The sequence below is a fragment of the Scyliorhinus canicula genome, chromosome 13 (genome assembly GCF_902713615.1).
Source record: "Scyliorhinus canicula chromosome 13, sScyCan1.1, whole genome shotgun sequence".
In the NCBI taxonomy this organism is placed as follows: Eukaryota; Metazoa; Chordata; class Chondrichthyes; order Carcharhiniformes; family Scyliorhinidae; genus Scyliorhinus; species Scyliorhinus canicula.
The window spans coordinates 62,000,722-62,026,678 of NC_052158.1; the positions used below are offsets into that span (position 1 = coordinate 62,000,722).

The window sequence follows — 25,957 nt, forward strand, 5'->3', positions numbered from 1 at the left end:
TCTAGGGAGATTGTACTTGGGGGAGGCCACAGGGACTCTGAGGTTACAGACACACATGGTCTACGATTGGCTTATAACAGAGACCTTGCCTCAGAACAAGACTTGAGCCTCTTGTTACCAAATTTGCCAGGGAGGGTGGAAAGGTAATCAGAAAGCAAGCCATGATTTACATAGTACAGCATGATTTATGTTAAATGAAGTGGTATACATGAGAAACTTCATTCGTGGACCAAGTTGGAGTCCTGGAATAATTGCCTCTGAGACTGGACCCATTTTATACCAAGTGGACGTGGAGGAACAGACACACTTAGACCAAAATAGGGAGATGATCTACAGTTTGTATTCCCATCATATGCTTTAGAACCCCTTAAGCACCGAAGTACCTGATCGACCAGTTGTCGACATAACTGATGTCTCTATGGAGGAAAATAGTAATGAACTGCCTGTGCCAGAAGAGATACCAATTATTACAATTCCTGTTAATGTCAATCCTGTGGAAGCATCTCAGACAACAGAATTACGCCGTTCTACAAAGAACACAAAAACCCCTCAGAGACTCAATTTATAATTGTCCAACTCATGTTTAGTTAGTATTGAGGACCGGGTAAATTAGTTTTTGAAGATTGTATAAAGGACTTAAAGGAGAAGGGATGTGGTGATTGTCCCTTTAAGGGCAACAGAGCAAATAATGGTCAAGTGGGTGACCAATGGGGAGTCAGAGTACGGAATCACCCCGGGGATGGGGTCCTCTGAGGCGAAGAGAAATGTTGGGGAGCTAACTATAGCCATGAGGCAGCTATACAATTCTTCTTAATAAATACCTTTTGTGTTACCTAATTAATTCCGTGAAAGTACATTTTTACAGTCGTGTCCTCTACATATCAGATTCTTGTGTATTCTACATATCAGACTGTTATTTATCCTACGAATTGGATTGTTGTGTATCCTACATATTGAATTATTGTTTGTTTATCCTACATATCGGATTGAGGTGTTTCCTACATATCGGATTGTGGTGTATCCTATATAGTGGATTGTTGTGTCCCTACATATCGGATTGTTGTGTATCCTACGTATTGGATTGCTGTGTATCCTACATATTGGATTACCTTGCACCCTACATATCGGATTGCTGTGTATCCTACATATTAGATTGTTGTGTATCCTGACATATCAGATTGAAGTCTCAATTCAAGAGGTTGAGCCCATTATCTAGGCTGTCACTTTCAGTCAGTCAGGTCGATGTACTGTAATTGTCAGTCCTTTAAGCTGAGCCTACAGCTGCCCTAGTGCTACTTTGGAGGCGAGTTGGAAATTGCTCGAGTTAACATTCCTCTTTCATCCAGCAACACTCAATGTCGTTTAACTGATAATTCTTTGGATTGATCTTTGAGAGATGTTGCTGACACAGAGGAGTTCCCATTTTTGCCAATCACTTAGGAATGGGATGAGGAGAAATGTCTCCATTCTGAGAGATGCGAATGTATGGAATTCTCAATCCCAGAGAGATGTTTCTTCGATCATAGGGTACATTTAAAGCAGAGATAGATGTATGTTGAGTCTCTTGGGAACCTAGGGATATGGAGAGGGGGATATTGGAGTTAAGGCCAACGATCAACCATGATCAGGTTCAATGAAAACTCGGGTTCATTGGATCCTATAGTGTATTCTTCCTATTTCTGATGGTTCTTATTAATCCTTCACTGACTTCACACTCCAAGGGAAGAGACTCACTATTGGATAAACAAATAAGTCATTATTTACATGTAATTATTTATCTTTATTATCTACTGTCTTCTAGAATCTCAATATCTTGTTCTTGTTTCTAGTTACACAAGTAGGGTGGTTGGGAACGGACTGAAAGAACAGGCGAACAACCCAGAAGTGAAAGTCCGAGGACCTGACTCGCTGGTGAAGAAAGTCGTTGAGAAGCTCCTGTATGTGGACACGGTAAGATGCTCAGACCTACATCTTGCTTACAAGTAATAGCAAACTGTCATCTAGTATCTCAGCCACGCGGTCGAGCTGGCAAAATCAGGCAAACGTATTCAAGGTATGACAGGGTTCTCAGCACTTTCATGATGATGACATTTTGATCGTTATTGTCCAATTCTCTCCTTCCTCCAAGGAAATGGCCAGTGCCCAGTCGATGCCCAATGACTTTACAGTGCTACTGGTGTTGTCCTCATGCCCCACTGCCCCTCCTGGCATAGCATGAGTGACCATCTGAGAGACAAAAAATATCCGCAAATAAGCGCCTGGTGTTGCTGGGCAAGGACAAATCACCAGGTGGATGATTGTGGCCTGCCTGATTAGCATTGTGAAAACTGCATTATCACACACTCTGTCACTCCCTCTTACTCAGCCTACTCTCCTTCCATCTGCCTCCCTGTGTCGTTAAACTCTTTCATTCTGTCTTTCAATGTTCACTACCTCCGGTCCTCGGTGTCTCTCTCTTGTCCTGCTACCTTTATGAGTCCTCTGTCTTTCTTTCTGTCTCTGTAAACTTTCTGTCTCTGTCACCAACCCTCTCTTTTTCTATCTTTGTGAGTTTTTCCTTTCCATCCCTGTGAGCTCTGTTTCTGTTCCTCTATCTGTGAGAGCACGTATATATTTCTCTGTCCCCCCACCCCATCTCCTCTTTCACTCCACCTGTGCCCTCTCACCATTTCTCTTCAGCTCGCTTTGATTCTATCATTTTTTCTGTCTTGCTCTCTCTATCTGCATCCGTTCCCCCTCCTACTTTCTTTGCCCCGGGTCTGTCTCACTCACTCTCTGTATTTTGCTCTTATCCTTCTCTTTTCTCTCTTGCATTCTGTTGTTACTCTGTTTCTCCGACCTTGTTCTGGGTTTGCATATACAGTGCTTTTATGTACAATGCTGGTTACTGTAGGTCAGACTGCAGCATTCTGGGTCACATACCCATGTGACGAATATCAAGTCCAGGACACACACATACATTTGGGTTCACTAGTCACATGTTGCGACTCGAGATTGTTCGGAAGAGATTCCCACACATCTAACTGAACTTTTTCCCCACACACACACAGCCTCCCATTCCAACAGCTAATTTGTCACAAATAGCTCCTTCATAACATTGCAGCCTGCCCCACTGTAAACCAATTTCTACCGTGACTTTGTTTTCAATAATGTTGGAGCACCATTTAGACTGGCACTGTTGACAACATTAGCATGAGATAGTCATGTGCGGGACACATGATGCTCTGTCACATGATACCCTTCTTCAAACAATCCTGCACTACCAATCATCAACTGAGGCCCAGAAGGGGTGCAGAGTTACTCCGTATAGTTTTACAGGAGTCCCGAGCAGGCTTGAATTCAAGATTTATTTAATTAAAGAAATGCAAGGCCACAACGTGGTAAGCAGTACGTCCAGTCCCAGCCGGGGCCATCCGAAGATGCCACTTCCAATCCTGGCTGGCATTCATCTGTCCAATTCAGTGAAGCCCCGCTTGTATACCACAAACCCCACGGGGAGAACAATCGGGTCATCCCTGTGGGTCTCGTGGGGGTTATTACACTCAGAATTCTCTCTTAAAATTGCCTGTGCTCTTGTGATGGTGACGCATGTCAAAGGACCACCGGTGAGAACCCTCTGTGAACCATGACAAGGGGTCAGCCAAGGTCAGGCCAGTAGATTTCAAACCCTGATGCCATTTGACAAGGACAAGATCGTACTGGGTTATGGTGTCCCCAAGATTGAATAGCTCATATTGTCCAAGGCCCACATGGAAACAACACTCAAGATGCCAGAGAGTACTGGGAGAAAACTAGAGAAGTACATGCGCTGTGTATGATATCAAAAGTATTTAGAGGCTGATGAGAAAGAAGGAAAACCTTGGTGTAATGTTGCATTTGTCACATCCTCAGGACATCTCAAACGCTTTGCTACCAATGAATTCTTTTGAGGAAGAGTCACTGTTGCGAAGTTGATAACAGTAGCAGAGAATTTGCAAACAACAAGTCTTATAACCAAGAACTGAGATAAATGGTCAGTCAATGGTTTTTGCTAATGGTGTTTGATGGGGGGTAACGTTGGCCAGAATATGCTGCACTCACAATGGGCAGCCGCAAGAGATACAAGGTGGAATCTTGTTACATTGGGTCTACATCCTCACGGTCTGAACCTGGGACCACCTCATGAATTTTACTGAGTGGGGCGGGGGTTCCAGGCTCACTTCTGCAGCAGGGGCCTTTTCCTGCCCAGTGGAGGAGTACTGAAATCTAACCCAAGGGCCTGTCACCTTCCAGATCTGGTTGAAGGTGATGAAGAGCCATCAGACAGTTTCTTATTCAGTTTCCCCTAATATTCAGGTCAGTCATGGCGAAGGCCTGCAATAGAGAACGTACCATTGAGGGAAATCGCCCTGATGTGCCTAAATCCAAGATAGGGCCTTCATCCTTCTGATGGCTTCAGCCCACTAACACTGAAGTGCGCCTTGTACCTTCTGACATATACAACAAGTTGCAGCAACAGAACCAAGCATCCCAAACTGTAGCCATTGACGGCTTTTACCCTCCATGTAAGTCCGATGCTTTACTCAAGGTGCTGATTCTCGCTTGAACACACTTCTACCCTTGCCAATCACCCACTGCTGTATCACCTAAGTGACTGACATTGAGAATCAGCAGGATGCTTGAACATGAGGTCATAAGAACGAAGAGTGGGATTAGGCCAATCAGCCCTCTTTTATAAAAAATTTTTATTGGGTTGTTGAACAAAATATATTGACCGTTATGTACACAGAGTAAGAAATATATATATATATATGTATATGTAGAAGAGAAGGGCATACCCAAACATACCAAAAAAAAAGTAATAATTTTTTTAAAAATAGAATAACTAGTAGGGTATTGTGCACCAGCTCAACAGCAGCAACTCTGTACAACTGGCAAAATTATTTACAACACATAAGTAGGCATCTGTTTGTGGGAGGGGGGGGGGGGGGGGGGGGGGAGGAGGGAGGGAGGGTGGCTTGGAGACTGGGGAGGTACATATACATTTGGGTGCCGGAGAAAAAATTACAGTGGGCAATATTAAAATGGGTTTGGTGTTGGTATTGTCCCTTGCTTCTCCCGGATGGATCTCGGTGCCGTTGTCGTCTCGTGCTCACCTCCGCTTCAGTCGTTCCTCCCGTCTTTCGTCTGTATTCTCCTTGTTTTCTGTTCCTGCAGATGCCAAGTTTGTTATCGCATCCCCAGCCCTCCTTCCGACTATTATTCCTGGCCTACCCCCACCTCCCTGGTTCTCCTCTCTTGTTCCCTGTCCCTCCCCCCCCCCCCCCCCACGCTTCTGCCCCCTCCCCCCTGTGGTAAACACCACTGGTAACATACTATGTGTATTACGGTACTGCCACAGTATTACAGGTACCACAGTAAATCCCGGCCTGCTGGCTCCTCCCAGCAGGCGCTGTATAAAAGTGTACGTTCTCCTGCGCTGCTTCCATTCTGGTTCCAGCTGCAGGAGGCTCAACATCTAATGCAATAAAGCCTCAATTGTTTCACCATTCCCGTCTCGTGGTCATTGATGGTACATCAATTTATTGCACAAGATTTTTAAAAGATAAACATCTCAATCAAACCTGATCGCCTGGAGCTGAACCCTCACGCAGCGACACCACAGCCACCTTCGAGCACTGGCTAGCCTGCTTTGAAGGATACCTCGGAGCAGCCACTGAAGAACTCTCAGACCCACAGAAGCTCCAGATCCTCTCCTCACGGTTGAGCCCACAAGTTTTTCACCTCATCCGGGATGCGCCCACCTACACAGAAGCAATGACGCTACTGAAGGGTCACTACATTAAGTCTGTGAATCAAGTGTACACCAGACACCTCCTGGCCTTGAGCCGGCAACTCCCGGGGGAGTCTCAGGATGAATTTTTGCGGGCTCTATGCCAGTTACAGGAACTGTAACTGCCAGGCAGTTTTGGAAGTCCAACACACCGAACTACTAATCAGAGATGCTTATGTCACGGACATTAAGTCTACTTACGTTCGCCAGCGGCTATTGGAAGGGGGTACGCTTTGCCTTGCAGAGACCGTGCAGCTTGCAAACTCCCTAGAAGTGGCCTTCCGCAATCTGGAGGCCTACACCGACTGCGTGGCACCCTCGTGGGCATCATGCTGCCGACTCGAGTACACTGCAAGCCTGCGCCGCGCGGCAGCCGACCAACACCGGAGGGCCCAAATGTTACTTTTTTGGCCAGAGCAAACATCCCAGGCAGCGCTGCCCGGTGCGGAGCGTGACCTGCAACGGGTGTGGGAAGAAGGGCCACTTCGTTTCCGTTTGCCAGGCCCGGTCGGTAGCCGCTGTTTCCAGGCCCAGCATCGCTACACCCCACCACGTGTGATCCAGGGACGCCGCCATCTTCTCCACTACAAGCCACGTGCGTCCCGTGGGTGGCACCATTTTTGATGATGTCCGCCATGTGCGTCCCCGTGGGTGCTGCCATCTTCGACGCCATCTTGGACCGCGCCTCAGGACCTCTGCTCGCCTGGCTGTTCGCGGACCGCTGATGCCCGGGACCTCCCAACATCTTCCGCAGCTCGTCTCCATCACGCTTGATCAGTCTCGGCCCCGCAACCTCGCAGCCGCTACGACGATGGTGAAGATCAACGGGCACGAGGCGACCTGCCTCTTTGACTCCGGGAGCACAGAGAGTTTCATCCACCCTGCTACATAAGGCGCTGCTTCCTCCCAGTACTCCCCTTCACCCAGCAAATCTCCCTGGCCTCCAGATCCCATTCCGTGCAAATCCGGGGGTACAACGTTGCGACCCTCACCGTTCAGGGCGTAGAGTTCAGCAACTTCAGCCTTTACATCCTCCCCCATCTCTGCGCTGCCCTGTTACTAGGTTGTCTCGATTTTCAATGCCACCTCCAAAGCCTTACTCTGAAATTCGGCGGACCCCTGCCCCACACTTACCGTCTCCGGCTTCACGACCCTTAAGGTCGATCCGCCTTCACTTTTTCCAAATCTCACCCCGGACTGCAAGCCCGTCACCACTAGGAGCAGGCGGTACAGTGCCCAGGACAGGACCTTTATCAAGTCAGAGGTCCAATGACTTCTGCGGGAGGGGATTATTGAGGGCAGTAACAGCCCCTGAAGAGCTCAAGTGATGGTAGTGAAGACTGGGGAGAAGCATAGGATGATCATTGACTACAGTCAGACCATCAATTGGTACACACAGCTCGACGCCTACCCCCTCACACGCATATCTAACATGGTCAATCAGATTGCGCAGTATCGAGTCTTCTCCACAGTTGACTTGAAGTCCGCCTACCACCAGCTCCCCATCCGCCCGGAGGACCGCCAATACACTGCGTTCAAAGCAGATGGCCGCCTCTATCACTTTCTTAGAGTTCCGTTCGGCGTCACCAATGGGGTCTCGGTCTTCCAGTGAGAGATGGACCGAATGGTTGACCAGTACAGGCTGCGGGCCACCTTCTCGTACCTAGATAACCTCACCATCTGCGGCCACGATCAGCAGGACCATGACGCGAACCTCCAAAAATTCCTCCATACCGCTAAACCCCTTAACCTCACCTACAATAAGGAGAAATGGGTGTTCCGCACCAACCCTTAACCATCCTTGGAGACGTAGTGGAAAATGGAGTCCTAGTACCTGACCCCGACCGCATGTGCCTCCTCCTGGAACTCCCTCTCCCCCACTTCCCCAAGGTCCTGAAACGATGCCTAGGTTTTTTTCTCATATTACGCCCAGTGGGTCCCTAATTATGCGGACAAGGCCCGCCCACTTATCAAGTCCACAGTTTTTCCCCTGACGGCTGAGGCCCGCCGGCCCTTCAACCACATCAAGGCGGACATCGCAAGGCCACGATCCACGCGGTCGACGAGTGCCACCCCTTCCAGGTGGAGAGTGATGCATCGGACGTCGCTCTGGCCACCACCCTCAACCAGGCGGGCAGACCCGTGGCTTTCTTTTCCTGCACCCTCCATGCCTCCAAAATTCGGCACTCCTCTGTCAAAAAGGAAGCCCATTGTGCAAGCTGTGCGACATTGCCAGCATCACCTGGCCGACAGGAGATTCACTCTACTCACTGACCAATGGTCGGTTGCCTTCATGTTTAACAGCAAGGTTGGCGTCATGGTCATGCTGATCGTGGCCACAGATGGTGACATTGTCCAGGTACGGGAACGTGGCCCGTGGTCTGTACCGGTCAACCATTCGGTCCACCTCCCGTTGGAAGACCGAGACCCCATTGGTGACGCCAAAGGGAACCCGAAGAAAGTGGTAAAGGCAGCCATCTGCCTCGACCGCAGTGTATGGGCGGTCCGCCTTAAGGATGGGGAGCTGGTGGTAGGCAGATTTCAGGTCCACAGTTGAGCAGACCCGGTACTGTGCAATCTGATTGACCATATAAGATATGCGTGGGAAGGGGTACGCGCGAGCTGCATGTACCGATTGATGGTCTGACTGTAGTCCACGACCATCCTGTGTTTCTCCCCAGTTTTCACCACTACCACTTGGGCTCTCCAGGGGCTGTTGCTGGCCTCGATGTTGCCTTCCCGAAGCAGTCGCTGGACCTCAGACCTGATGAAGGTCCTGTTCTGCGCGCTGTACCGTCTGCTCCTGGTGGCGACGGGTTTGCAATCCGGGGTTAGGTTTGCAAATAAGGAAGGTAGACCGACTTTTAGGGTCGCGAGGCCACACACAGTAAGGGGTGGTAGGGGCCCGCCGAAATACAGTGTTAGGCTCTGGAGGTTGCACTGGATGTCCAGGCCGAGTAGCAGGGCTGCGCAGAGGTTGAGAACCGCTGAACTCCATGCCTTGGACAGTGCGAGTGGCAAGGCAGATCGCCATGGAGTGGGACCCGGAGGCCAGGGAGATTCTCTGGTTAGCGGGGTGTACCGCGAGGGAACAGCGCCTTACCGTATCGGGGTGAATGAAGCTCTCCGTGCTCCCGGAGCCCAGTCGGCAGGAGATCTCGTGCCCATCGACCTTCACTTTGGTTGAAGCAGTTGCAAGGTTCTGTGGACGAGATTGGTTAATCGTGACCGAGGCGAGACACGGCTTGTCATCGACGGTTGCAGGTGACAAGTGGCCGGGTGAAGTGCCCGGGGGGGCATGGGTCCTGGGTCGGGTAAGGTGGCGGCGCCCATTGGCTGCACATGTCGCGGGGAAAACAAGATGGCGGCGGCCGTTGTGCCGCACGCGTTTCGAGTCGGGCAAGATGGCGACGCCCACTGGCTGCATGTGGGAGGTACCGGAACAATAGCGGCAATTGAGCAAGCCTGGCACACCGCAGCGAAGTATCCCTTCTTGCCACAGGCCTTGCAGAGGGCATTCCAGGCCGGGCAGCGCTGTTGGGGGTGTTTGGGTCCCCCGGGGGTTGGTTGGCTGCCGCGAGGCACAGGCATGGGGTTAGCTGAGGGCGGTGGCTGATGGGGTCCACGATGGAGCGGCCGTCTGCGGAGTCCACGATGCACAGGGGGGGTGGGCCGCGCGGTCGGGGGCGTAGGCCTGGATGTTGCGTGAAGCAACCGTAAGTGAGAGCGCTGGCTTTTTGGTTTCCGCGAGGTCGAGCGTGGCCCCTTCTGAGAGGCGCTGGCGGATCCTATCGGACCCTATGCCCGTAAGAAATGCATCTCTCATGAGCAGGTTCGAGTGTTCCATGGCCAACATGGCCTGACAGTCACAGTCTTTAACTAGGGAAACCAGGGCACGCCAGAAATCTTCCACGGACTCACCAGGAAGTTGCCGACACGTGGAGAGGAGGTGCCTGGCGTAGAGTGTGTTAGGCCGCTGAGCATAGTTTCTTTCAGTAGCGCCATGGCTTCTACGTAGGTCGGCGCATCCTGGATAAGTGGAAAGACGTTTGAGCTCAGCCGCGTGTAAAGGATCTGGATCTTCTGTGCTTCTGGGATTGGGTCTGGCCAGATTCGATGTACGCTTCAAAACAGGCTAGCCAATGTTGAAAGTTATTTTTGGCATTGTCTGATTGCGGATCCAGCTGCAGGCGATTCGGCTTGATGCGGAGGTCCACCTTCTGAAAACTTGTATAATAAATTGATGCACGATCAATTACACAAAGACGAGAGTTGGATGCAATCGAGGCTTTATTACACTAAGATGTGTGGCCTCCTGCAGCAGCTGGCGAAATGGCTGCTGTATGGGGAGCACACATATTTATACTCTGCCTACTGGGGGGAGCCTGCAGGCAGGGAACTACCCCCATACCTGTCGTACAGGGCCTTACCATAAAGCACTTACATCAACATCCTCTATATACAATATATACATCAGTGGTGACTACCCCACTATTGAACGCCTTTTCTGTGCGAGGGAGACGATCACTTCTGCTGTTCTCTCCCCGGAGGGGGTCATCATCATGTTCAGCAGGCGCCTGATGTTCGAGGTAAGCTGTCTACCTTTGACAAAGCCCATCTGGTCCTCTGCGACCACCTCTGGTACGCGGTCCTCTCGCCTTTTGGCTCGGATTTTGGCCATCATTTTGGCATCTGCTTTCAGCAGTGAGATGGGTCTGTATGACCCACATTCCGCTGGGTCTTTGTCTTTCTTAGGTATCAGCGAGATTGAGGCCTGTGCTAGCGTGGGTAGCAGTGTACCCTTGGCCAGCGTGTCTGTGAACATATCCCGCAGGTGCGGGGCCTGTGCTGTCGCAAATGTTTTGTAGAAGTCCGCCGGGAATCCGTCCGGTCCCGGCGCCTTCCCCGTCTGCATGGAGCTAATGCTGTCCATGATCTCTCCCAGTGCTAGTGGTGCTTCCAAGCCCTGTTTTTTGCCCTCCCCCATGACTGGTATGTCCAGTCCATCAAGGAACCGTTTCATCCCGGACTCCCCCATTGGGGGCTCTGAGGTGTACAGCCTTTGGTAGAAGGCCTTGAAGGTCTTGTTGATCTTTTCTGGTTCTGTTTCTAACGTGCCTCTGGTATCCCTGATTTGTGCAATTTCTCTGGTGGCTGCCTGCTTTCTCAGCTGGTGTGCCAACAGGCGGCTGGCTTTGTGTTCGTGTTCGTATAGGGTCTCACGTGCCTGGCGGAGTTGGTGCACTGCTTTCCTGGTGGAGAGCAGGTCAAAGTTCCTTTGTAGCTCTTTCCTCTCCACCAGGTGCTCTACGGCTGACCTCTATGGCCTCGGAGTATTTACGGTCTATCTCCAGTATGGAGTCGACCGTGCCGGCCTTTCCTACCTATCTCTTTGCGCTTTGAAAGCGATGATTTCCCCTCTTAGTGCTTCCCAGAACTTGGAGGGTGAGACCAACCCGTTCTGATTGTTCTCCGCGTACTCTGCTATGGCCCGCGATATCTTTTCGTTGAGGGCCTTGTCAGCTAGTAGGGCAATGTCCAGCCTCCATGTGGGGCATTGGGCCCTGCCCGTCTCCAGCCTCATGTCCATGTAATGTGGAGCATGGCCTGATATCACAATTATGGAGTATTCCACTTTGTCTATCCGGAAGCACCATTTTCCCTACCACAAAGAAGTCAATTCTGGTGTATACGTTGTATACTGGGGAGAAGAAGGAGAATTCCTCTCTCCTGGGTGGGTGAACCTCCAGGGGTCCACCCGCTCCCATGTGCTCCATAAAGTGACTGAATTCCCTTGTCATGCTTGAGGTTTTCCCCGTTTTGGGGTTTGATCTGTCTGTCATTGGATCCTGTACACAGTTCAAGACCCCCCCCCCCCCCCCCCCCCCCTCCCCCCCATGATTAGTCGATGCGTCGCTATTTCAGGGATTTCTGCCACGGTCTTCTTGATGAAGCTCGTGTCGTCCCAGTTGGGTGCATACACGTTAACTAGTACTACTGGTGCCCCATCCAGGGTCTCGCTGACCATGACGTACCGTCCCCCTGGGTCCGTAACCATCTTTGTCACTATAAACACCGTCCTCTTGCTGATCAGTATTGCCACCCCCTGGCCCTTGTCCTATAGCAGGAATGGTAGGCTTGTCCCACCCAGCCCTTTCTTACCCGCAGTCAGTCCTCTCTCAGGTGTGTCTCTTGGATGAAGACTACATCGGCCTTCATATTGTTTAGGTGGGTGAGGACTCTGGATCTTTTCACTGGGCCGTTGAGTCCCCTTACGTTCCGGGCTTCTGTCCCCTCGCTCCTGTGGGATTAACCATACTTAGATGCGCCCCTGCCCTCCAGGGTTTCCCTTTGTTAGGGGGCCGTCCAGGATGGCCGCTGTCACTGCTCTCTCCATGCGGTCGGGTCCCTGCGCTCTGGGGTTTCCCTTTGGCCAGGGGGCATCCGGCATGGCCGCCAACTGTGCGTCCGCCATGCGGGTAGTCCCCTGCATTCTGGGGTCTCCCTTCGCCCAGAGACCGTACTGGGTGGGTGCTTGCAGCTATTCCTTGTTTCAAGCCCTTGGTTGTGGCACTTTGTAGCCCTATTGCTATTCCTGTTCTGGCCTTGTTTGTCCCTCCTTCCCTGTGTCCCCCCTCCCTGGTCTCTCCCACCCTGTACCCCCCCCCCTACCCCCCCCCCCCCCACCCCCGGTCCTCTCCCTTCCCCCCCTTTTTCCCCCCTCTCCCGTATACCCCTCCTTTGTCCCTCTTTCCCCTGTTCCTTTCCCCGTTTGCTCTCCCGCCTCTGTTGAGTGATCCCCCCACCCCCTGCCTGGCGCCTTCGCCCCCCGTTGGGGGCGCGCTGGGGCCCTGCTTTGTTGCATGCCCCCGGCGCTAGCTTTCCTGCTCGTGCGGTGGCCCCCCTCTCGGGAGTTACTGTCTCGCTTCTCCCCTGCCCGGCCTCTGCGGTTTTCTGCCCACTCTTCCCCCATCCTACCCTGCACTCCTCTTGCTTGCTCTCCCTTCTCCACTACTCTCATTCCCTCGTGCTGGGGCCTGGTCTCCCACGTGAAGCGGTCCCTCGGGCAGTGGTTTGATTTTTGTTCGGGATGCGCTCGCTGTGGCGGGGGTGGGGCGTGGGGAGGGGGGGGGGGGCTGGCGAGTTGTTGCCCCTTGTCAGGGGCCCCTTATTTCTACCCTAGCTGTTGGTTTCCGGCCCGTGTTCCTCGACAAACTTGTTTGCTTCGGCGGGGACTGTGAAGAAGTACTCTCTTTCTTGGTATGTGACCCAGAGTTTCGCTGGGCACAGCATACCAAAACGCACTTCGTTCTTGCGAAGAGCTGCTTTCGCTCTATTGAATTCGGCCCATCACCTGGCTAGGTCTGCCCCAATGTCCTTGTAAATTCTAATGGAGTGTCCTTGCCATTTGCAGGTTCTGTTTTTCCTGGCCCAGTGCAGGATTGTTTCCGTCTTGGTACTGGTGTATTTTAGCTATAACTGCTCTCGGATGGTCTCCTGCTTTGGGCTTCGGGCGCAGCGACCGGTGCGCTCTGTCCATTTCTGGTGGGTTGGGGAAAGTTTTCCTCCTCACTAAGTTGCCCAGCATCTCGGCCACGTATGTCGTGGGGTTTCTACCCTCAATCCCCTCTGGTAGTCCCACTGTCCTGACATTTTGCCTCCTTGAGCGGTTTTCCTGATCGTCCACTCTGCCCTTCAGGCTCCCCCTGTGTTGTGCCCAGGCTCGCCACCTCCTTCTCCAGGGCCATGATCTAGTCGCTCATGTCAGTCGTGTCTTTTTCCAGCTCCTTAATGGTCGCCTCTTGGGCTTCGAGTTTCTCCTCTTGGGCTTCCAGTTTCTCCTCTGCTCTGACCAGGGCGAGCTGCACCTCCGTCAGAGCCTTGGCCATTGCTGCCTGCACTGCAGCTTCCATGTCTGGTCTGGCCTCTGCCTTGTTTTCCTGCTGATGTTTCCTCAGCGCCTCGGCAAAGGCTGCGTTCCAGTTCCAGTTCCCCCCTCGCCCAGGGGGAAAATGCTTCTGTCTGCCCAGTTTTTTTTGTTGCGGCGAACCTTCCATTCCACCGCTTTGTGCGCTGATTAGCTCGTCTGAACAGGCTCGCACATTGCCCCGTCTGCTTTTGGTGCCCCGTCTCCCTCTGCTTTGGCCCCCGTCTGGCATTTTGTTTACCCTTTTTTATCCCACCTCCCTTTTTTACCTTCTTTTTCACCTTTATTCCCCCCCCTTTTCTTTCCCCCTCCTTTCTCTCCTTTACCACTTTTTTTGTTAAAAAATTCTTTTCAAGAGAATCTGTTTTTTTTTAAAGATGTGAAAAAATTTATTTCTCTTTAAAAGTTTTCTTTTCAAAGCATTTTTTTGAAAAAGAGTAAGTTCTTTTTTTCTTTTCCCTCACTCACCCAGGGTCAAGAGAGAGAGAGAGAAAGAGAGAGGCTTCTGGCTGGGCCGAATGTCCCTCTTTGTTCCTGCCTTGTGGTGGTTGTCATAATATCCACCAGTATATCATGGTGCAGACACATACTGATGGACATACACTAGGACCAATCAACATGCACAGACACCGCAGTTAGAGGGCATCACTTTTCCCGCTCATTCTGGATGCTGCCTCTCAGAAGCACAAGAACTCATCAAGTACAGCACAGACTCACACCACGTGCTGAGAGATTCAACTGGTTCGGACAGGCACAGGTCTCTAGTTAAACTAGCATCGTGTAAACCCACAGTTATCGTATGTCTATTATTTTATAAGTAGTTAATAAAATAGTGTTGAACCATCTTCAGTGTTGGTGGCATATGTCTGCTTCACAAGTCCACAGTGCCGAACACTTCAATGGTCGCCACCGGGAACGGGGCGGGGGGGGGGGGGGGGGGAGTGGTGTCGGACCTTGCTGTGGCTTGGTCCCTGCTACTGGCTCGGCCCCACCTTTGGCCCCTGCCTTGGTCTGGGCCGCCACTCGTCTTACCCTGCACACTCCTGTTGTGGGTGGGGGGGGTAGTTGGTCGTTCCTGCTGGCTCGGTCCCCGCTTTGGTCCGGGCTGCTGCTCGTCCTGCCCTGCGCTCTGCTGCCGTCGCTGCACAGTCATTATTACCATGGCTGATCTGATGTGGACCTAACTCTAATTTCCTGCCTGCCCTTGCCTGTGACTCTTGACTCCCTTGTCAATCAAAAACCTCACTCAGCCTTGAATAAATTCAATGCCCCAACATTATACGAGGTCTTGTGCCACAGTGGTAGCATCCATACCTCTGGACTAAAGCTCCGGGTTCAAGTGCAATGCCAGGTCTTGTTGGCCACTTATGGAGTGTTCACAATGTGGTTCAACGGGCTGATAGCTCGGGATTCCTTCCACCACTATTCCCCACTACTCCCCAGGGGGATGATACGCTAAAAAAAAATGACCCATCCTCCACTACTGTCGGGATGAAGAGAATTCCAAATACCCTCTGAGAGAAGAAATTCCTTCTTATCTCGTTGGAGACTCCTTATTTTGAAACTTTGCCCCTTCGTTATAGAAACATCTGCTCAGTATCCACCTTGTTAAACCCCCTCAAAATCAGTAAGATCACCTCTCAGTTATCTGCAATTCCTGGGAGTTTGAATCCTGTTTCCTTCTTCCACATAGTCCAGGAAGTGGACAGCAGTCGGGATCAGGAAGCTTGGCTAATCTTCCACCACTTTTCTCACCCTTTACCCCACACCTTCCTGTCACCTTTACGACCATGGGCACTGAGTCAGATTTGAGGGTTCCATCTGCCACAGATAACCAGGAATCAGAGACTGAACCTTGCCTCAGAAGGAGGCTGTTCAGCCCATTGGGGAAGCACAGTGGCACAGTGGTTGGCTCTGCTGCCTCACAGCCCCAGGGTCCCGGGTTCAATTCCAGCCTTGGGTGACTGCCTGTGTGACGTTTGGACTTTCCCCCCCGTGTCTACATGGGTTTCCTCCGGGTGCTCCAGTTTCCTCCCACAGCCCAAAGATGTGCTGCTTAGGTAGATTAGCTATGATCAATGACCCCTTTGTGTCCAACGGTTAGGTGGGGTTACAGTGATAAGACAGGAGAGTGGGCCTGGGCAGGGTGCTCTTTCAGAGGGTCAGTGCAGACTCGAAGGGCCGAACGGCATTCTTCTGCACTGTAGGGATTCTATTATTCATTGAATCTGCGCCACCTTTTTTTCAGAGTGTAATCCTGTTGGCCATCTTTTCCCATATCCCTGCATTTTCCATCTGGTATTTATGCAATTCACATTGAAGGCTATATCGAATCTGTACCTATCACCCTACTCAGCAGTACATTCCAAATCCTAACCGCTCATTGCGTAAGACTTCTTGTAAAGCTTTCTTGATTTCAATACCAATCTTCTTTCATTTAAAACAAACAAGATTAAATAAGAATACTGCAAAGGAATGATAAACAATGGTTGTGTTTTATACATAACTGCAGGGCCATTCAGCATCAATGAGCCCCTGTTTCATGATTCATGCAGCAAAGAGCATGAATATGCAAATATTACCTCTCCTGAAAAGATGTTTTAAGTGCAATTCTGTTTGATATCATCGTCCCCTGAAGATATGCTTGGTTTGATATTTATAACTAATTGATAATGTGTCCGGTTTGGTAATCCGCTGTGAGGTTACTGCAGACACAAGGTCAACCATTTTATTTCTTACCAGCTGAACTGCAATTGAACAAGAACATTTCAGAAAAGGAAAAGGCCAGGCAAGGGGCATAAAATTCATTTAAAGCAACTGTCCTGACATGAGAATGCAGACTATAAGGAGTTCCTAGTCCCACCAATCAAATCCAACCACATTGTATAGAGTTGTAAAGAACCCAATGCTCTCCTTTCAGTCCCATTGTGTAGTGTTTCAATAGACTAAGCCCTTTCCCATTCACCCCTATTGTATAGAATGCCATTGGGCTGAACCCTTCTCACTGTGAATGAATACGGTGAATGATACTGGACTAACAACCATGAGCTCAAATCCCAGCTCTGCAATTTGTGGACCTGGAAATTGGACTGCAAAGCAGCTATGAAGAGAATTTTGGGGGGTCAACCAGACACATCGCCAAGAGCGTCGGACACGCATTCACTGTCATTGGTTGTACTGCAAGAGGTACCCTCAAGGGCATCGTAAAACAGGCGCTATGGGCTCCTACAAATGGGCCTGTATTTAAAGCCCAAACCAAAAGTAGGGTTATGTAGGACCAAGGAGGTCAGGCCTGTTGCCTTAAGGGTGACGTGGGCTGCAAGTCACACGACCAGTTGTCCTTCTAGAGACTGCTGGAGGTCGTCACCCAAAAGGTAAATTTTAGAACAAAGCACTGTAGGCCGCTGCCGCTCATCCCTCCCTATGTACCGTCACACTCCTCCACCATCACCCCAATTCAACTGAGATCCTCAGCCAATATCCTGGCTGTCACAATTTTGCTCCTGCTCCCCTGCCCCCCCCCCCCCCCCCCCCCCTGCCAACGTGGCCAAACAGTGACACTGTTGTAAATAAACCCCGACGATTCATGATCTGGGATCATCAAAGACACACCAAAAGCTGTGACTGTCTTCATAAAGCCCGACAGGTGCATTAAAATCAAAGCAGGATATTTATTGCAGATGTTGGAATCTGAAATAGGAACAGAAAATGCTGGTTAAGCTCAGCAAGTCTGGCAGCGTCTGTGGGGAGCGAAACAGAGTTAATGTTTCAAGTCCAATATGCGTGTGTAGCCTACATATCGGATTATTATGTCGTACCAAAATAAAGGCAAAATTCGCAGATGCTGGAAATCCGAAATAAAAATAGTAATTCTCGAACGGGCGAACTGAAGGAACAGCATCTCATCTTCTTCTATCATTGAGTCAGGTCCAAGGACCCGCGGCAAACCTGGACCTTGAATGGGGGCATTACAGGTACCAGCCACCGCCCTCCCGTTGGTGCTGCCAAGCAATAAAGAGCTGACGACCTCTGATTGGCTGGCCACTCTTGATGGGTGGGACCTATGCCTCTAGGGTTCTTGATCCTGTGGAATGACTGCCATTGCCCTGCTTGATACCTGGTTGCCACTTAGCGCGTTCTTCTCCAACAGAAGAGAAGCAGGGGCGCGATTCTCCACACCCCACGACGGGTCGGAGAATAGCGGGAGGGCCTTCCCGACATTTTTCCCGACATTTTTCCCGACCTCCCGCTATTCTTCCCCCTCCATGGCCGCCCCATGACACGAATCGCTGCTCGCCATTTTTTTACGGCGAACAGCGATTCTCCCCTATCCGATGGGCCGAGTCACCAGGCCTTTACGGCCGTTTTCACGAACGCAAACACACCTGCTCTCACCGGGCAGCATTCTCCCCTACCCTGCGTGACGGAGGGTCCCGGAGTAGGGGAGTGGCGCCAACCACTCAGGGGTCACGCCTCCCCAAAGGTGGGGAATTCTCCCCACCTTTGGGGGCCAGCCCCGTGCCGGAGCGGTTGCCACCAGAAGACCGGCACAAAAATCCGGCGCCCCCGGCAGCGGGGCTGGCTGAAAGGCTTTCGCCGGTCCGTGCATGCGCCGGCAGTGACGTCAGCGGCAGCTAGCCGCTAACGTCACTGCCGGCGCATGCGCGATGTGGGGTTCTCTTCCGCCTCTGCCATGGCGGAGGCCGTGGCGGCCGCGGAAGAACACAGTGCAACCAGGGCACTGGCCCGGAGTCTGAGCGGGGGGCCCCGATCATGGGCCAGGCCACCGTGGGGGCACCCCCCGGGGTTCGATCGCCCCTGCCCCCCCAGGACCCCGGGGGCCTGCTCGCGCCGCTGAGCCCGCTGTTCCAGAGGTGGTTTAAACCTCGGCGGCGGGAGAGGCCTCCCAGCGGCGGGACTTCGGCCCATCCGGGCCGGAGAATCACCGCAGGGGCCTCTCCGATCGGAGTGGCGAGATTCCGCCGCCGCCACTTCCCGGGTGGCGGAGAATCTCTGCCACGGCGGGGGCGGGATTTTAGGCGCCCCCAGGCGATTCTCCGACCCTGCTGGGGGTCGGAAAATTTTGCCCACCGTTCGTGAAAACAGCCGCAAAGTGCCGTTCTGGAGAACCATGGCACCGATTGGCACGGCTGCACCACCGCATGCGCGGGTTAGAGCCGTCCAATCCGCGCATGCGCGGCTGACGTCATCGTGCACGTCAGCCGCCGTTACCCTTGGCGCGCGGGCTTAACGAAGTTCGCTAAGCCTGTAATGCCGTGGTTCACGGGGCCCCGCTGCTAGCCCCGACCGGGGAGCAGAATCGGGTCCCGGGAGGGGGCGCGGAGGCTGCCGTGAAACACGGCCAGTTTCACCGCAGCCTTCATGACTCTCTGCATTTGCGGAGAATCGCGCCCCTGGTTTTTCACCAGTTCCTTCAGCCTAAGGGAGAACCCCCTCGTGTCTACTCTAAGTCTTGCCCTTTATCTCTCTGTGACACATTCTCATCCAAAACAGATGAATACAGAGCTCCAGAGGGAGCCTGAAAGTCATGGAGCTGGTGTTGTTTGATGCCTGAAGAAGTGAGGCAAGAATGAGCCCTCGTCAAAACAGCAACACTTCATGGGTTTCATGACCTACATTCCATCCCAGTTCCTCTGACCAAATTCGAACCATTTCTGAGCAATGGTTGGGGAACTAGATTGACGGCGGGCCTTACTCACCCCAGATACAACCCTTGGAGGCTGAATACAAACCCGGAGCAGAGAGTGACAGTGCACTAACCTGCTGCACCAGCCAAACTATCCCAGTAAGGTCCACCTTTAACTACAAGCACTGGCTTAGAGGTCGTGAGGTGTTGCACGAGAAGTAGCGAAGCCCCTTGCCTCCTTTATATCGGAGAAAATATAGTTTGATTCACCTATTTTCGGACCATCCCTTTTAGTCATTGCGAAACAGAAGCAACCACAGTAGAATCTGCGGCAGAATTGATTTACATTATTCATTGTCACCCTTTAAATAATGAATCAAAATAAGATTGGACATTTTAGCTTCATTCGAAATATCAGAAAACATTGGTCAAAAATTAATTAGAGCTGACTCCTGTCAACAACTCTGTATATTTTATTAATGTATTCATGATGCATTTATAAATATTTAGATTTAAACACGAGCACACAATCTATTTAACAGGCCATTCAATTTGAAGGAGAGATGACAAAGAGGCTGCGATTTATTTTGGAGGAAGCACGGTAGCATAGTGGTTAGCACAATTGCTTCACAGCACCAGGGTCCCAGGTTCGATTCCCAGCTTGGGTTACTGTCTGTGCGGAGTCTGCACGTTCTCCCCATGTGTGCGTGAGTTTCCTCCGGGTGCTCCGGTTTCCTCCCACAGTCCAAAGATGTTTCCTCCGGGTGCTCCGGTTTCCTCCCACAGTCCAAAGATGTGCAATTTAGCATGGATTGGCCATGCTAAATTGCCCTTAGTGTCCAAAATTGCCCTAAATGTTGAGTGGGGTTACTGGGTTATGGAGATAGGGTGGAAGTGTGGGCTTGGGTGGGGTGTTCTTTCCAAGAGCCGGTGCAGACTCGATGGGCCGAACGGCCTCCTTCTGCACTGTAAATTCTATGAAAGAGCCATGTAAATGCACAGCTACATTTTTCTGGGGATGATGGGTGGCAGTATTAAGATCAGGAGTATTGCTCACAAAGAAGTAAGCAGCAGGAGGGCTAATCAACCTGGGTCAAAGTAGTTCCTTCCGATTGGCCCAGATATGGGATTGAGAGCCACTTATTGCTTCGAGTGGAGATCACAGTCTTACATTACAAACAAGCTTTGGCAAACGAGGTAAGCTGTAATTGGCAGCAGTTCTGTCACTAGCACTTCAAGCCTGCTCCGCCATTCATTATGAACATCGCCGATCATCAAGTTCAAGACCCTGATCCTGCCTTCCCCATATCCATTGATCCCTTTAGCCCCAAGAGCTATATCAAATTCCTTCTTAAAATTACACAATGTTTTGCCCTCAACTGCTTTCTGTGGTAGCGAATTCCACAGATTCACCACTTTCTGGGTGAATAAATTTCTCTTCATCTGTCATAAACATTTTACCCTTTGTCCTCAAACTGTGACCCCTGGTTCTGGACTCCCCCACCATTGGGAGCATACTTTCTGAATCTACCCTGTCTAATCCTGTTAGAATTTCGATGAGATCCCCTCTCACTCTTCTAAATTCCAACAAATCTACTCCTAACTGATTTAGCCTCTCCTCATATGACAGTCCCGCCATCCCAGGAATCAGCCTGGTAAACCTTTGCTGCACTCTCTCCATAGCAAGAACATCCTTCCTCAATCTGCACACAATCCTGGTCACGGCAGGGCCATGCTGGTCACGGCAAGGCCATGCTGGTCAATTCAGGGTCAGTGTTGGGTCATGCTGGTCAGTGTAGGATCATGTTGCTATGCAAGGTTATGCTGGCCACTTGGATCTTGCTGGTCAAATCATGCTGGTCAGTTCAGGGTTATACTGGTCAGTTCAGGGTCATACTGGTCAGGGCAGGGTAATGCTGGTCAGGGCAGGGTAATGCCGGTCACGGTAGGGTCATGCTGGTCAGTTCAGGGTAATGCTGGTCAGTGTAGGGTCATGCTGGTCAGTGTAGGGTCATGCTGGTCAGGGCAGGGTCAGGCTCGTCAGGGTAGGGTCATGCTGGTCAGTGTAGGGTCAGGCTGGTCAGGGCAGGGTCAGGCTCGTCAGGGTACGGTCATGCTGGTCAGTTGAGGGTCATGCTGGTCAGGGTAGGGTCAGGCTGGTCAGGGTAGGGTCAGGCTCGTCAGGGTAGGGTCATGCTGGTCAGTTGAGGGTCATGCTGGTCAGGGTAGGGTCAGGCTGGTCAGGGTAGGGTCAGGCTCCTCAGGGTAGGGTCATGCTGGTCAGTTGAGGGTCATGCTGGTTAGTGTAATTTTATGCTGGCCAGTTGGGTCTTGCTGGTCAAATCATGCTGGTCAGTTCAGGGTCATACTGGCCAGTTGAAGGTCACACTAGTCAGGGTAGGGTCATGCTGGTCAGTTCAGGGTCATGCTGGTCTGTGTAGGGTCATGCTGGTCAGTTCAGGGTCATGCTGGTCAGTGTTGGGTCATGCTGGTCAGTTCAGGGTAATGCTGGTCTGTGTAGGGTCATGCTGGTCTGTGTAGGGTCATGCTGGTCAGTTCAGGGTCATGCTGGTCAGTTCAGGGTCATGCTGGTCTGTGTAGGGTCATGCTGGTCAGTTCAGGGTCATGCTGGTCAGTGTTGGGTCATGCTGGTCAGTGTTGGGTCATGCTGGTCAGTGTTGGGTCATGTTGGTCAGTGTTGGGTCATGCTAGTCAGTGTTGGGTCATGCTGGTCAGTGTTGGGTAATGCTGGTCAGTGTTGGGTCATGCTGGTCAGTTCAGGGTCATGCTGGTCAGTGTTGGGTCATGCTGGTCAGTTCAGGGTCATGCTGGTCTGTGTAGGGTCATGCTGGTCAGTATTGGGTCATGCTGGTCAGTGTTGGGTCATGCTGGTCAGTTCAGGGTCATGCTGGTCTGTGTAGGGTCATGCTGGTCAGTGTTGGGTCATGCTGGTCAGTGTTGGGTCATGCTGGTCAGTTCAGGGTCATGCTGGTCTGTGTAGGGTCATGCTGGTCAGTTCAGGGTCATGCTGGTCTGTGTAGGGTCATGCTGGTCAGTGCAGAGTCAAAAATAGGAAAGGAGCAGTCACCTTGTTGGGAGTTTTCTGTAGGCCTCCCAATAGCAGCAGAGATGTGGAGGAACAGATTGGGAAACAGATTTTGGAAAGGTGCAGAAGTCACAGGATAGTAGTCATGGGTGACTTCAACTTCCCAAATATTGAGTGGAAACTGTTTAGATCAAATAGTTTGGATGGGCTGGTGTTTGTGCAGTGTGTCCAGGAAGCTTTTCTAACACAGTATGTAGATTGTCCGACCAGAGGGGAGGCCATATTGGATTTGGTACTTGGTAATGAACCAGGGCAAGTGATAGCTTTGTTAGTGGGGAGCATTTTGGAGATAGTGACCACAATTCTGTGAATTTCACTTTAGTAATGGAGATGGAACGGTGCGTGCAACAGGGCAAGGTTTATAATTGGGGGAAGGGTAAATACGATGCTGTCAGACAAGAACTGAAGTGCATAAGTTGGGCTGTCAGGGAAGGACACAATTGAAATGTGGAACTTGTTCAAGGAACAGATACTACATGTCCTTTATTATGTATATCCCTGTCAGGCAGGGAAGAGATGGTCAAGTGAGGGAACCATGGTTGACAAGAGAGGTTGAATGTCTTGTTAAGAGGAAGAAGGAGACTTATGTAAGGCTGAGGAAACAAGGTGCAGACAGGGCGCTGGAGGGATACAAGATAGCCAGGAGAGAACTGAAGAAAGCGAGTAGGAGAACTAAGAGAGGGCATGAAAAATCTTTGGCGGGTAGGATCAAGGAAAGGCCTTTTACACATATGTGTGAAATATGAGAATGACTAGAGCAAGGGTAGGTCCGATCAAGGACAGTAGCGGGAGATTGTGTATTGAGTCTGAAGAGATAGGAGAGGTCTTGAACGAGTAATTTTCTTCAGTATTTACAAATGAGAGGGGCCATATTGTTGGAGAGGACAGTGTGAAACAGACTGGTAAGCTCGAGGAGATACTTGTTAGGAAGGAAGATGCATTGGGCATTTTGAAAAACTTGACGATAGACGTCCCCCGGGCCTGACAAGATATATCCAAGGATTCTATGGGAAGCAAGAGGTGAAATTGCAGAGCCGTTGGCAATGATCTTTTCGTCCTCACTGCCAACAGGGGTGGTACCAGAGGATTGGAGAGTGGCGAATGTCGTGCCCCTGTTCAAAAAATGGAATAGGGATAACCCTGGGAATTACAGGCCAGTTAGTCTTACTTCGGTGGTAGGCAAAGTAATGGAAAGGGTACTGAGGGATAGGATTTCTGAGCATCTGGAAAGACACTGCTTGATTAGGGATAGTCAGCACGGATTTGTGAAGGGTAGGTCTTGCCTCACAAGTCTTATTGAATTATATGAGGAGGTGACCAAGCACGTGGATGACGGTAAAGCAGTGGATGTAGTGTACATGGGTTTTAGTAAGGCATTTGATAAGGTTCCCCATGGTAGGCTTATGCAGAAAGTAAGGAGGCATGGGATGGTGGGAAATTTGGCCAGTTGGATAACGAACTGGCTAACCGATAGAAGCAGAGAGTGGTGGTGGATGGCAAATATTCAGCCTGGAGCCCAGTTACCAGTGGCGTACCGCAGGGATCAGTTGTGGGTCCTCTGCTGTTTCTGATTTTCATTAATGACTTGGATGTGGGAGTTGAAGGGTGGGTCACTAAATTTGCAGACGATATGAAGATTGCTGGAGTTGTGGATAGTGAGGAGGGCTGTTGTCGGCTGCAAAGAGACATAGATAGGATGCAGAGCTGGGCTGAGAAGTGGCAGATGGAGTTTAACCCTGAAAAGTATGAGGTTGTCCATTTTGGAAGGACAAATTGAATGCGGAATGCAGAGTTAACGGTAGGGTTCTTGGCAATGTGAAGGAACAGAGAGATCTTGGGGTCTATGTTCATAGATCTTTGAAAGTTGCCACTCAAGTAGATAGAGCTGTGAAGATGACCTATGGTGTGCTAGCGTTCATTCGCAGAGGGATTGAATTTAAGAGCCATGAGGTGATGATGCAGCTGTACAAAACCTTGGTAAGGCCACATTTGGAGTACTGGTCGCCTCATTTTAGGAAGGATGTGGAAGCTTTGGAAAAAGTGCAAAGGAGATTTACCAGGATGTTGCCTGGAATGGAGAATAGGTCTTACAAGGAAAAGTTGAGGGTGCTAGGCCTTTTCTCATTAGAAAGGAGAAGGATGAGGGGAGACTTGATAGAGGTTTATAAGATGATCAGGGGAATAGATAGAGTAGACAGTCAGAGACTTTTTCCCGGGTAGAACAAACCATTACAAGGAGACATAAATTTAAGGTGAATGGTGGAAGATATAGGGGGGATGTCAGAGGTAGTTTATTTACCCAGAGAGTAGTGGGGGCATGGAATGCACTACCTGTGGAAGTAGTTGAGTCGGAAACATTAGGGACCTTCAAGCGGCTATTGGATAGGTACATGGATTACGGTAGAATAATGGGGTGTAGATTAATTTGTTCTTAATCTGGGACAAAAGTTCGGCACAACATCGTGGGCTGAAGGACCTGTTCTGTGCTTAATTTCCTCTATTCCATGTTGGTCAGTGTAGGGTCATGCTGGTCAGTGTCGGGTCATGCTGGTCAGTGTCGGGTCCTGCTGGTCAGTGTCGGGTCATGCTGGTCTGTGTAGGGTCATGCTGGTCAGTTCAGAGTCATGCTGGTCGGGGTAGGGTCCTGCTGGTCAGTGTTGGGTCCTGCTGGTCAGTGTCGGGTCCTGCTGGTCAGTGTCGGGTCATGCTGGTCAGTGTAGGGTCATGCTGGTCAGTGTCGGGTCCTGCTGGTCAGTGTTGGGTCATGCTGGTCTGTGTAGGGTCATGCTGGTCAATGTCGGGTCATGTTGGTCAGTGCCGGATTATGCTGGTCAGTTCAGAGTCATGCTGGTCAGTTCAGGGTCATGTTGGTCAAGGCAGGGTCATGCTGGTCAGTGTCGGGTCATGCTGGTCAAGGCAGGGTCATGCTGGTCAGTGCCGGATTATGCTGGTCAGTTCAGAGTCATGCTGGTCAGTTCAGGGTCATGTTGGTCAAGGCAGGGTCATGCTGGCCAGTGTCGGGTCATGCTGGTCAAGGCAGGGTCATGCTGGTCAGTGTCGGGTCATGCTGGTCAGTGTCGGGTCATGTCGGTCAGTGCTGGATTATGCTGGTCAGTTCAGGGTCATGTTGGTCAAGGCAGGGTCATGCTGGTCAGTGTCGGGTCATGTTGGTCAGTGCTGGATTATTCTGGTCAATTCAGGGTCATTCTGGTCAGTTCAGGGTCATGCTGGTCAAGGCAGGGTCATGTTGGTCAAGGCAGGGTCATGCTGGTCAGTGTCGGGTCATGTTGGTTAGTGCTGGATTATGCTGGTCAGTTCAGGGTCATGCTGGTCAAGGCAGGGTCATGTTGGTCAAGGCAGGGTCATGCTGGTCAGTGTCGGGTCATGTTGGTTAGTGCTGGATTATGCTGGTCAGTTCAGGGTCATTCTGGTCAGTTCAGGGTCATGCTGGTCAAGGCAGGGTCA

General features: G+C 51.1%; 1 protein-coding gene across 3 annotated transcripts in view; it reads left to right on the forward strand.

Moving 5' to 3' along the window:
• Positions 1 to 25,957, forward strand: part of gpc5b (glypican 5b) — a 687,897-nt gene that overhangs the window by 406,924 nt on the left and 255,016 nt on the right. For 2 of the 3 annotated variants that reach the window (XM_038816037.1, XM_038816038.1), the window contains one exon: positions 1,830 to 1,950. In XM_038816037.1, coding sequence (XP_038671965.1) covers positions 1,830 to 1,950 — 121 coding nt within the window. Of the gene's footprint in view, positions 1 to 1,829; positions 1,951 to 14,211; positions 14,410 to 25,957 lie in introns of those variants that run through there. The other variant, XM_038816039.1, reaches the window with a different exon arrangement.